The sequence below is a fragment of the Ambystoma mexicanum genome, chromosome 12, assembly GCF_040938575.1.
Source record: "Ambystoma mexicanum isolate Mex_15411 chromosome 12, UKY_AmexF1_1, whole genome shotgun sequence".
Classification (NCBI taxonomy): Eukaryota; Metazoa; Chordata; class Amphibia; order Caudata; family Ambystomatidae; genus Ambystoma; species Ambystoma mexicanum.
In genome coordinates this window covers 542544020-542557359 of record NC_090936.1, presented here as the reverse complement: position 1 = coordinate 542557359, position 13340 = coordinate 542544020, and the positions used below count along the sequence as shown (strand labels likewise).

The following is a 13340-nucleotide window of genomic DNA, read 5'->3' as shown; positions in this document are numbered from 1 at the left end:
ACCAGTCTTTAAAAAAGACTCAAAACTGTCCCTTGAAAATGACAGATTTTTGTCAACGCTCGAAGCGACTGGGAAAATGTTCACCTCATTTGTTTTAAAAGAACTACGAGAGAATGGGCAGACAACTATAGTTTCATTGGAAATGTTCCAAACTGTATTTAAAACTGGATCTTTAACTTCCTATGGCATTAGACTTATCGACAGGTTGACTAGTAAGGCCTTTAATAAAGGCAACCCAGTTTTATATGCAGTTTTTGTGGACTTCAGAGCTGCCTTTGGCATTGTTAATCAATCTTTATTATGGGTTGAGATGGAGAAAATGGGATGTCCTTTGGCACTTTTCACATAGTTAAGCTATTGCATGAAGACACAACAGTACAGATCAAGCTGATTGGTGAAGGAGTACTCACAGCACCTGTACAAACTACTAAAGGTGTTAAGCAAGGTTGTGTAATAGCCCCATTCTTATTTAATGTACATCTTGGTGCTCTCTTTATAAGATTGAATGCAGTTGAAAATTACCCTCCCAAAACTGGTGTCTCTAAAATGATATGCCTATCCGATATGGACAATCTAGTCCTTTTAGGTCATACAGCTAAGGTTATGTTGCAAACATTGAATGAGTTATGGACATATGCTTAAGAAAATGAACTTATGATTAATATGGACAAAACAAAGGCCATGCAATTTACATCAAAATGGGTAATTAGACCAAATCTAGTTACCCCCTTTGGCAGAGATGAGTATGTTGAGAATTACACCTATATCGGGGAAATGACAAATAGGACAGCAACATTTGCTGACCTATTTCAAGGTAAAAGAATAATAGCCTCACAGCTTATTGTCCTCTTTGACAGTTTTGCCAAACAGATGGTAGGCTATAGCTTGGCCCATTAGCTTAGATTGTATAAGCCATGCTTTTGTCCGGCAGTGTTATATGGCTTAGAGACTTTGACTATCAGAGACTTGCATTGGTTGAACATTCCTGAGGGAAAATGTTAGTGTAGTATCCCCCCCTTGTTACCGATGGAATACCTAAGACTTGAGCTTGGTCTTATTTCTCTTCAAGGTCAAACTTTGAAAAGACGGGGAAACTATATTTAATCTGTATGTTTTCCCACGTGTCCATTACTGACTGCCATTGATGAAAATGATGCTACTGAATCCATGGTTAAACTACAAAACTAGGAATCATTTAATAAAGTGTTCTTTAAATTGAATGACTGGGAATATCCTGTAGGGGTAAATGGCTCTTATCATATATTGAAGAATACTTTCGGGATAAAGGTTGACCTGGCGGATTGGAACACCAATTAATCTTAGTTGGGTAATTTGAAGTCCTATCAGAATGTAAATAGGGTTACTCACAATTTTAAGATCCCTCAACCATACCTGTGTTACTGCACTGGTTACCTGGCCACCCTTCTGATCTCGGGACCAGGCCCCGCCAGTTGCACACCTGCACTGCCTCCTCGGCAACCCTTGCACCTGGGGACTGTTTCTCTGTATCGCTACAGTACCCCTACCAGCACTTACGTATGCACTTACCTTGCACTGCCACCTCTGGCCTTTCACTATCTTATTTATTCTACTATCCCAAGTACTGCACTTTTCCCCCTCCCTTCCCCCTCACACTTTTCCCTTTCCCCCTTCCCATGCACTTGCGCGATCTGAATGACACTGGGCCTAGTAAGATCGCTGTCTGTCTTCCTTTGTCCCCCCTCCCTTGCCTCATCGCACCTCGAAACACTTGTGTATAGGTGCGTTATAAATGCCATATCATATCATGTCATGTCAATGCAATGCCTGAACCCTAGTGTACGGAAATCCATCCCATTGTTGAGAACAAACCATCTTCCTGTAAAAACGCTAGTGGGATCGAAGTTAAAATGACCACATACTGCAAGATTCTTCTGCATGTGTATAATGCAACATATTGATGAAACAGCAAGTCTTGATATAACAGAATGCAGCATTTTGGGTAGTGTTTTATGTGTAATTTAGGTAACTATGTAGGTAACCATGGTACTATCAAAAGTAATGAATTCTGGAATCTTTGCCTAAATACCAACAATTCTTCTCTACACATTGCACTTTATAGAGTATGGTTATAAGTGTTACGATTATTGTAAAACAAATGTTGTAAATAAGATGTAATTTAATGTGGTTTTAATAAGGAATTTTAAGATTGAAATGTTTAATTTATTATCATGTAAACTGTTTTTATTATGTATATTTGTGAAAAGTCTTATTGTACTAAGCACAACAAAACAAATGAAATAAATAAATGTATTGTTATCATTGGTCACAATAACATATAGGATGTATATGTTTCCTATGTCAGCTTTTGCTGGATGCTTAAGTGTATGTACCCATCATTGGCATTCCCTGGGGCCATGGCAAGTATGACAACAATGCCGTGAATGTTGCCAGTAACGTCGTGCCATTTGATCAAGTGCTGGCCCTTCCATCTCATGTTTGCCTGCAGAATGTCAGTAGAAGACCACATTACTGTTTTCCTAAAATCAATTATGTCATACTCATAGAGACATATACACTGGCAGTCATCCTTAAGAACCTGATGCTCCTCATGTGTGTCCCCACTCCTTTGAATATCCATATGTCTCCTTTTTTTCTACTAGAACTCATTGTCGGGGGACATGGATGAAAGCAACAAGAACATGACAAGGGAGTTCACACTATTTGGACTCACTGATATCCCTTGGCTGCAAGTTCCACTACTGGTGTTTTTCCTTCTCATTTATATCTTAACACTGCTGGGAAATATTGGCATGGTGACATTAATTTGGATCTCATCTCCTCTTCATACACCCATGTACTTCCTTCTTGGTAATTTATCATGTATAGACATTTGCTACTCCTCAGTCATAAGTCCAAAAATGTTATCTAACTTCCTGTCAAAAACAAAGGTTATTTCTTTTTTTGGATGTGCAACACAGATGTTCTTATTTGGTGGTTTGGGTACAGCAGAGATTCTTCTTTTAGCAGTGATGGCCTATGACCGTTATTCTGCTATATGTAAACCACTGCAATATTCTGTCATTATGAACAAAAGAGTATGTATCTATCTTGTTGCTGGAGTTTTGTCCATTGGCTTCCTAAATTCCCTCATACAGACCATTCTTGTCTTCCAATTGTCATATTGTGGCTCTCATACTATCTCACATTTCTTCTGTGATATTCCTCCTCTGTTGAAGCTATCATGCTCTGATACCTCCCTCAATGAGATAGTGCTTTTTGCCCTTTCTGGCTGGATGATTGTCGGATCACTCCTTGTTATCATCGTCTCCTATGCCTACATCATTGCAATGATCCTGAAGATACAGTTATCTCATGGAAGGTATCGGACGTTCTCGACTTGCTCTTCTCACTTTGTCAGCGTCACTTTACTTTATGGGACTATTCTTTTCATGTATCTAAGACCTAGCTCTGCTTACTCTCTTCATCAGGACAGAGTAGCTTCTGTGTTCTATGCAGTGTTAATTCCCATGCTGAATCCACTGATATACAGTTTACGGAACAAGGAGGTGAAAGGTGCTTTAGAAAAATGCTTTGAGAAATATTTCATGATTAATAAAGAAATGTGATGAGTGAAAAATTTGACAATACATCCAGTCCTCGCTTCATCATATTACAATTGTTTCTGTATAAATGAAAACAACACTTTAATGTCTATTCTCCTGCACAGTGGCACCTGAAAAAGTAGAATATCAATAACTATATATATCTGACACTCCACGACACGTGTGTATCAATAAAGACACATATGTTGTCTGTAGGAACTAAAACTTGTGATTCTAAGATTATAATAATAAGGGTGCAAATCATACAGGAAAAGTTACACACATGTTCTGTGTTAAATTCCTTCACAGTGTACATTGCAAATGTAGCAAGGAATGAAGCATCCATCTTAGGGCAATTGCCAAGAACATCTGCTGCTGTGGAACTCTCTTCTTCAGTACCTGTGCCTGGAAAATCATAAAAGGTTCACAGAACTTGTTTTCTTTCTTCAGATGACAAATATTCTTTACTCATCAACAGTTTCGCACTTCAGAAATCTAGCACAACAAAATTAGGATATATTACTTGGAAAGATAGCTTAGTGAGATAAGAACTCACCTCTGCAATCAATGTCCAACCTGCGGAGTACAGGTTTGAATCCTGGTAAGCCTTGCTCATCTATTTATCTTTCTGTGACTGATAAACTGCATACTAGTACATTGGGTTTAATAATGCAAGTTATTAGCAAGTTTAGAAATCTATCATGAAACACTATATTAAGTGAGGTATTATTTGATCAGTTTAAAAACTGTAAGACTACTACACAAATCACAACAATCTGTATTTTATCTTTTCTGTCTTAATCGAGTTGTATTCTGCTTCTGCAATTATAGCCCTTTGAAACTGTGTAACACATTACATGTATACAATAGGGAACAATAGCATACACTTCTGGCTTTGGACCATGGCTTTTGTGAATGGAACATTTGCTCATTCTGAAAGAGTGTTGCGTTTGTGCCCATAGGGCTTGTGCATGTTTGGGTTTTTACAGATGGATTCATAGTAAAAGACAGTAATTATTGTTGCATGTGAGGAATTAATCAGAGGTGATTGAGAAACAACAGGAGACATTGCATGGCATCTTTCTTTCTCACAAATTACAAAAATGGAACACTTCATCTACAAATACTTCCCAAAATGTTTCAAATTTGTCTGAATGTAATCAATTAGTATTCATAAATAACATACAAGCAAACATGGAAATGGCAGTACTAATGGAAGTTTCGACATTAATCAATACAGACTACTAATCTGGTCAATTTAATGCATCAGTTACTTTTTATTTCACAAAATAAAAAATAAAACAATCACCAACATAAAGAAAACAGAAATAGATATGTTGTATTCACTAGAATATGCATTCAAGTGTGTCTATGTGAAAATATTATTCAAATATTTACATTATCCTTTGGACCCATGTATTAATATCTACAAAATAAACATATGATCACAAATAGGCAAACATGCTAACGTATTTATTTAGTACATATTCTCTAATTTCACAATTTTTTACAAGTCTTACCACCATAGTGAATAGTATTTTTCAAACCGTTAACATCTAGAATTTAGCACAACTTCATGATTTTATGGGCCTGATTTACGAAAACACGTTTGAATGGGAATATCCCATTGAAAAAATCTTTGTAAATTAGAACCTTAAATGTTTACAGATGTTCCTTCCAATCACAATCAACTAAATCAGTCTTTGTTTCTTCCCAAATATTGCATTCAATCGTAATAAAATGAGTACATTTTACGCAAGGTGATGAGAACTTATTTCCTAATATTTATATTTTCTTGCAGAATATAAGGGCCCTCGAATGAGGTCTCCTAATTGTTGCAATTCACTCTTCCAAAATAGCAAATCTTGTTAAAGTGAACACTGGTGACTGCTGCAGATTCTGCTGTTATACGTGTTTTAATGGGCAATCCAACAGTATGCTTCCTAGATTCTTTCCAATCCTGCATCTGGACCTCTTAACTGATTGCAACTGTATTGATGATGAAATGAATACTGCTTACCAACAGTACAGAAACAAGTAATGAATAAAAGTCCGTCTCAGCCCCACACTACTACTAAACCAGCCGCGATCTCAGAAACAAGGGGGGACAGGTAAAGTAGCATTGGCTGATGGTTGGTTACACTCTTCAGGGGAGCAGGGGAAGGTGAGCACAGAAGCAGTCCACAAAACAATTCTGTATCAAAATAAAAGAGTATGCAACCAAGATTCTATGAAAATAGGACACTTTAATCAATCTAAAAATTGCAAACAACTAATAAAAACCCTAATGACTCACAGAGAATGTAGACTTTCCAATAAAGAGGGATTACAGGCAATGATTTCAACAGTTATTGTCCAACGTTACTGGGGATGCTTTGAAAAAGGTGGAGCATGGGTATTTACAAGTCCCTAGGATCATTAAAGGCGGCTCAGGACAGGTAACAGAACCTTGCAATGGCCATATTCAGGCTCCAAAGCATTGAGCAAGACTTTTATGTGCGTTCAGTGGGATGCATTGGTTTTCAAACATTTCAAGTCAGTCGTTCCTATGGGACCGCTGCTAAGAGATAGTTGAGTTGGCTGGAGGTGGTCCCACGATGAGGTGCAGTCCTGTAGCGATGATCGGCTTAAATTGTGATGAAGAAGCTTGATGACAATGGGTTTAATCAGTGTCTCTAAACAGTTGAGCTGGCATGACAGGGACCAACTATGGGATGTGGTTATTCAATGGTGATTAGCCCAAACATGCTGGATAGCAGTGTGATGTTTTTAATCAAAGGAATGTTTTTGAATTTTATTTTTAGCATTTAATTTTTTTAGGAACAAATGTCCCTGATTTACCACCCTCCAGGTTGTCAATCCTACCATACATCTGGAAAAGAAACAGGCGGTTTTCAATCTGAGAATTCAGTCTTATATAAAACTAGCTGATATACCTGGCATTGCCCGGGATTTTATTTTCTTATAGGTACCATTTGTTAGAAATACCTTAAGGTAGCTTTACGCTTTTGGGAAAGCTCCATCAAAAAGGTGAAAAGAATAATTCACCACATTTTCTGATTATTTTGGGGTTGAAAGCCCGAGGGAGAATTGTTCGAGGGAGAAAAGACTGAAAGATTATTTTTCTCAAATAACCTTCAGTCTTTTCTCCCCTGAACATTTCCGACTTGGCCCCTGTCCCCACACACACCCTTATCCACACCCCACCACACCCCCAGCAACCCCCATACTTACCTTGCTTCCAACTGTCTGTGTCCCTGCAACACCTGTTCCCTTTCACTTCTGTGATCAGGAACCAGAGCTGCAGAGTCCTTTCCTTTTATTTTTTTTATTTTTAAATGTCAGGACGGCTGCGGGGGACACCCCCACAACCCCCGCTCACAATGTAGTGAGGAAGGGTGTGGGAGACACCCGCCTAGCCCCCAGTACAGAATGCGTGATTCGGTTTAACTTTTCAGCCATTGGGAATTTTGGAACACCCAAAATTTGGCCAAATCATGCATTCGGTCATTTTTTGTCAGTCATTTTGGAGGTGAGAACAACATGGAGAATTCTGAGCAGCATGATAGGTGACAAATGTTACTAAAGTACATGTCATTGTAAGGCTTGTTTATAAACAACATTTTTTGTTTACCTTCCCAGTGAACACTGTCGCTTCAACTACATTGGGCAGCAATTTTGTGACGCATAGCCTTGTGACATTACACAGCCTTGGTGGGCCGAGTTTGCAAAGCAGCACGATGAGTGGCCCAACTTTCCATCAAAGGTGATGTGGTGGCATTCCCGGGGGGTCGAATGAGTTGAGGAATTCTGTTGGATAGTTTACGGCTTTGTCGGCATCCACTACCATATCGATTGAGCTGTACTCAGTAGCTGTGCCTGAACACATATCCAGAATCTGATCCTAGGACCTGATCTCGAGTTTTGTTCCTTGTGTCAGGACCGGTTCTACTATGCCCACATTGATGTCTGCAGGCTCCTAAGAGGTAACTATGCAAAATTTGGTGCAGATTGGTGAAACAGTGCGGAATTGTATAAGGAACGCTTCACCAAGCCACAAACCCACAACATTTTTTTGACTTTCGCTGAAATATGGGAATGGGTGGGGTGTCCAAATGTCAGGTAGCCATGTGCGGAGAGTCCTAACAGGTAACTATGCAACATTTGGTGTAGATTGGTGAAACTGTGTGCTCTTCCACAAACCCACAAACACATGTTGATTTTTGCTGAAATCTTTGTAGAGGCGTGGGGTGTCCAAATGTCATGTAGCCAGTAATGTCTGGAGGGTCCTAACAGGCAACTGTGAAAATCCTGGTGCAGACTGATGAAACAGTGTGGAATTGTATAAGGAACAACACTTCGCGTAGCCACAAACCCACAAACAAATTTTGACTTGTGCTGAAATCTAGGGAACGAGATGGGGTGTCCATGTTAACAGTAATGTCTGGAGAGTCCTAACAGGTAACTGATACAAAATGTAGTGTAGATTGGTACAACTGTGTGCTTTGCCACAAATCCACAAACACATGTTGAATTTTGCTGGAATCTGGGTATAGGGGTGGGGTGTCCAAATGTCATGTAGCCAGTAATGTCCAGAGGGTCCTAACAGGCAACTATGCAAAATGTGGTGCCGATTCGTGAAACGGTGTAACATTGTATATAAACAATGCTTCACCACAAATCCCACCACAACACATTTATATATATAGATAATAGATCAAGAAATTAAAGGTGTTCACCTAAATTTCAGTGTCAGAGAAGTCAAACACAAAAGTAGACATATATATAGGCATCCAGTCTACAGAAAAGAAATGCAACCTGCCTGCTTTCTCTCACTAATGTTACATTCATGATTCACGCAGACATCCACTTGTATAAAAGCAAATCTGAATAACAATTTTAAGCAAAAGAATGCAATCCTCTTTAATAGAAATGTACATATTGTCATTGAAATTGCATTAAAAACAGAATCATTCGTAGATTAAACTTTACCCAATACAATTGACTTAGCTTTCTCTGAAACCATTGACACATGTGGGCATCAGAGAAAATATTGTTTTCACATAGAATTGTAGTACTTTATACTTTTGGGTACTATTGGTTTATGGTTTATATGGTTTGGTTATTGTCTCGAGAGGATAGCTCAGGGGCAACATGCTTGCCTTGGAAGCAAGACGACAGGAGCACCACAGGTTTGATCCCCGGGTCCGTGCTTAGAAACCTCTGGGTATTAAGCGTGTTATAAATAACCTATCATATCACATCATACCTTGGACATAGATACAAGAATTTTTGATAGGTTTTATTTGCCTACTCTGTCTACAGGCTTTGGTTTAGGATAGAAGCAAAAATATCTTAAAATATTAAAGGGTCACACAAGCATGAGATCCTAAACTTTAGATATAAAATGAATCAGCAAATTAACTTCACTTGGTATTAGGAGTCCATTTAACGCACAATAATGTATTTTCTGAACAATGCTAGTTGGAAAATATGATGTTAAGAAAATTGACATTATTTTCTTGGGAATGAAGGAACATAAATAACATGTTTCCTATTCCACTCTGAGTGGTAGAAAACTCGACACCTGACTATGATTTTCACAGACCAAGAACTCTATGAAACCTTGAAAATCCGTGAGTCATCCCACAAACCCAAATATAAGTTTCTCCTGGGAATTAGTTAACACTTGGTTACTGTCATATGCTCTTCACAATTTAAGGTGTGATGGCATTCTATGTTAAATATTCTCCCACACATTTCCATTTAGAGGCTAATTTCCTGCTCAGAGATATAGCTTGTAAACAGGTTTCATCCAAAAGTTTCAATTACTATCAGGGATTGAATACATTTTTAGGATATTTATCTAAATACACTGGTATTATTGTAATTACTTTCAGTTTGTCTTTTAAAGTCACAGAGCAGGTAGGGAATCCACAGCCCCAGGCAATTGTGCCAGGTAAGCTCTTCCTTTTGTTCTGTCCCCCTGCTTCCAATTCCCTCTCAGGCAATCTGGTCCTATTGTGGGAAAGACTTCAGAATTTAAAACCCTCCGCAAAAGGCCTTCTTAAAGAGGATTTCCTTCAGCCACTTCCAGGTGAAACCCCAAACAGCTGTTCTCCTGTTGGACAGTCTCTCGACATTGGCTACTAATGTGTTTGAATTTAAATGTTCAGCAATTTTTGATTGGCCAGAACCCGTGTTAGATTCCCCTCAAAAATCCTACTTGTTGCTTGAATTGGCCCAAAGTAATTTCCTATATCACACGGGGATGTATTTAGATGTGGGTTAGCCCCTCTCAGGAATTATGATCAAATTAGACTAAAATATGCCTTCCCTCTATCATTTATGTATGTATCTGTCTCATTGCTGAGGCCTGTATATTAGGAATCAGAAACAAATTCTGAATTCAGGGACATCTTTGAGGGTTCTATAGCTGCAGGTATAACTGTGAAATTATTGAAAAATAATTTTCATATATTGTTTTATAGGTATGCCATGGGACCTCTTTGCAAAAATTAAAATTGAATCTTGTTTTTTGATCTGAGCAAAGGATTCAAAAGTTATAGCCAATAATGGAATTCATTATTGTATCATCATAATTGCACATTGTTTCCAATCCACATAAATGCATGTTTTTTTGGAGTTTTGAAATTAACAGAATGATGTGCTAATCAGACATGCATAGGAAAACATTTAATAAAATGTGTTTTTTTTTTTTTATAAAGCAGACACGTATAACCCTAAACATTTACCTAGGCAGAGCAATACAATCATCCATTAAGTGTCTGCTTCATGAAAGACACCATATTTACAGGCCGATTCATGGAATAATTAGCGCGGCGCAAGTGGCCAAAAACGTGCGATTCGCAGTGGAATAGCGAAAATCGCAGTGGAATAGCGAAAATCGCACGAAAAGCAGAGCACATCGATTCATGGAAGGCCGTGCGCGAGAAAACCATCGGACGTGCGATAAGAAAGTGCGCGGCGCACGTTGGCGCACAGGCCATCTAACGGCATGCGCCAGGTCACAGCGAAAATCGCACAGTCCACAGCGAAAATCGCACATAGCGCGGCGCACGCAACAAAAGTAGGCGGAACACGGGGCGTAACACTCGGAATGGGGAACAACTTGCCAAAATGTGGGCGTCAAGGGGGAAGCACAGGGTAAAAGTGCGCAGAACGCCCACACGCTCGCCTACAACACGTATTCATGGAATAGAATAGGTCAAAAAAGCGCACGCTCAAACCAGCGCACAGGCACAAACACGACCGCCACAAGAAAGCAGGCGGTAGCGTCTCAGCGGCTGTAAGAAATGTGCACCAAAAGGTGCGCCAACAAATAGCACCCATATACTGCCATGATGAATGTCCTATATTGTGGCCCTCCAGGACAAATGAGGTGCAAAGGGGTACCCACAAACACGGACACGCTGACAAAAAATACGTGTGCGCGGGAAGTCTCACACGCGATTTGGCCGGGTACGTGGATTTCAGGGGTGCGCGGGAAGGTCCACACGCGATTGCAGCAGGGTACGTGCATTTCAGGGGTGCGCGGGAATTTCCACACGCGAATAGCCTGGCCGCGTGTATTTCAGGGGTGCGCGGGAAGTTCCACACGCGATTACAGCAGGGTACGTGTATTTCAGGGGTGCGCGGGAATGTCCACACACGAATAGCCTGGCCGCGTGTATTTCAGGGGTGCGCGGGAAGTTCCACACGCGATTACAGCAGGGTACGTGCATTTCAGGGGTGCGCGGGAATTTCCACACGCGAATAGCCTGGCCGCGTGTATTTCAGGGGTGCGCGGGAAGTTCCACACGCGATTACAGCAGGGTACGTGTATTTCAGGGGTGCGTGGGAATTTCCACACGCGAATAGCCTGGCCGCGTGTATTTCAGGGGTGCGCGGGAAGTCCCACACGCGATTACAGCAGGGTACGTGTATTTCAGGGGTGCGCGGGAAGTTCCACACGCGAATAGCCTGGCCGCGTGTATTTCAGGGGTGCGCGGGAAGTCCCACACGCGATTACAGCAGGGTACGTGTATTTCAGGGGTGCGCGGGAAGTTCCACACGCGAATGCGCGGGAAGTTCCACACGCGAATAGCCTGGGCGCGTGTATTTCAGGGGTGCGCGGGAATTTCCACACGCGAATAGGCTGGGCGCGTGTATTACAGGGGTGCGCGGGAAGTCCCACACGCGATTACAGCAGGGTATGTGTATTTCAGGGGTGCGCGGGAAGTTCCACACGCGAATAGCCTGGCCGTGTGTATTTCAGGGGTGCGCGGGAAGTTCCACACGCGAATAGCCTGGGCGCGTGTATTTCAGGGGTGCGCGGGAATTTCCACACGCGAATAGGCTGGGCGCGTGTATTACAGGGGTGCGCGGGAAGTCCCACACGCGATTACAGCAGGGTACGTGTATTTCAGGGGTGCGCGGGAAGTTCCACACGCGATTTGGCTTGGTACGTGTATTACAGGGGTGCGTGCGAAGTTACACACGCGATTAGGCTGGGTGGGTCCTGTCACCCTCGACGGCCCCTGCAGGCAGCCCACAAAACAGGGGACTACCCTGCACACCTGCTCATGTCTCCCACCACCCCCACCCCCCCAGTCACCAGGGGTACCCTCCACCAGGCCCCCACTCATGTCTCCCACCACCCCCACCCCCCCAGTCACCAGGGGCAGCCTCCACCAGGCCCCCACCCATGTCTCCCACCACCCCCACCCCCCAGCAGTGCAGGGGCAGCCTCCACCAGGCCCCCACTCATGTCTCCCACCACCCCCACCCCCACCATCCAGGGGCACCCTCCACCAGGCCCCCACTCATGTCACCCACCACCCCCACCCCCCCAGTCACCAGGGGCACCCTCCACCAGGCCCCCACTCATGTCCCCTATCACCCCCACCCCCCAGCAGTGCAGGGGCAGCCTCCACCAGGCCCCCACCCATGTCTCCCACCACCCCCACCCTCCCGCCACCAGGGGCAGCCTCCACCAGGCCCCCACCCATGCCTCCCACCACCCCCACCCCCCCAGTCACCAGGGGCACCCTCCACCAGGCCCCCACTCATGTCACCCACCACCCCCACCCCCCCAGTCACCAGGGGCACCCTCCACCAGGCCCCCACTCATGTCACCCACCACCCCCACCCCCCCAGTCACCAGGGGCACCCTCCACCAGGCCCCCACTCATGTCCCCTATCACCCCCACCCCCCAGCAGTGCAGGGGCAGCCTCCACCAGGCCCCCACCCATGTCTCCCACCACCCCCACCCTCCCGCCACCAGGGGCAGCCTCCACCAGGCCCCCACCCATGCCTCCCACCACCCCCACCCCCCGCCACCAGGGGCACCCTCCACCAGGCCCCCACTCATGTCACCCACCACCCCCACCCCCCCGCCACCAGGGGCACCCTCCACCAGGCCCCCACTCATGTCACCCACCACCCCCACCCCCCCAGTCACCAGGGGCACCCTCCACCAGGCCCCCACTCATGTCACCCACCACCCCCACCCCCCCAGTCACCAGGGGCACCCTCCACCAGGCCCCCACTCATGTCACCCACCACCCCCACCCCCCCAGTCACCAGGGGCACCCTCCACCAGGCCCCCACTCATGTCACCCACCACCCCCACCCCCCCAGTCACCAGGGGCAGCCTCCACCAGGCCCCCACCCATGTCTCCCACCACCCCCACCCCCCAGCAGTGCAGGGGCACCCTCCACCAGGCCCCCACTCATGTCTCCCACCACCCCCA

General features: G+C 43.8%; 1 protein-coding gene across 1 annotated transcript; it reads left to right on the top strand.

Moving 5' to 3' along the window:
• Window positions 1–2660: 2660 nt before the first annotated feature.
• LOC138514548 (olfactory receptor 5AR1-like) lies at window positions 2661–3608 on the top strand. The gene has a single exon (XM_069630011.1). The coding sequence runs from the start codon at window positions 2661–2663 to the stop codon at window positions 3606–3608; it is 948 nt and encodes a 315-aa protein (XP_069486112.1).
• Window positions 3609–13340: the final 9732 nt, after the last annotated feature.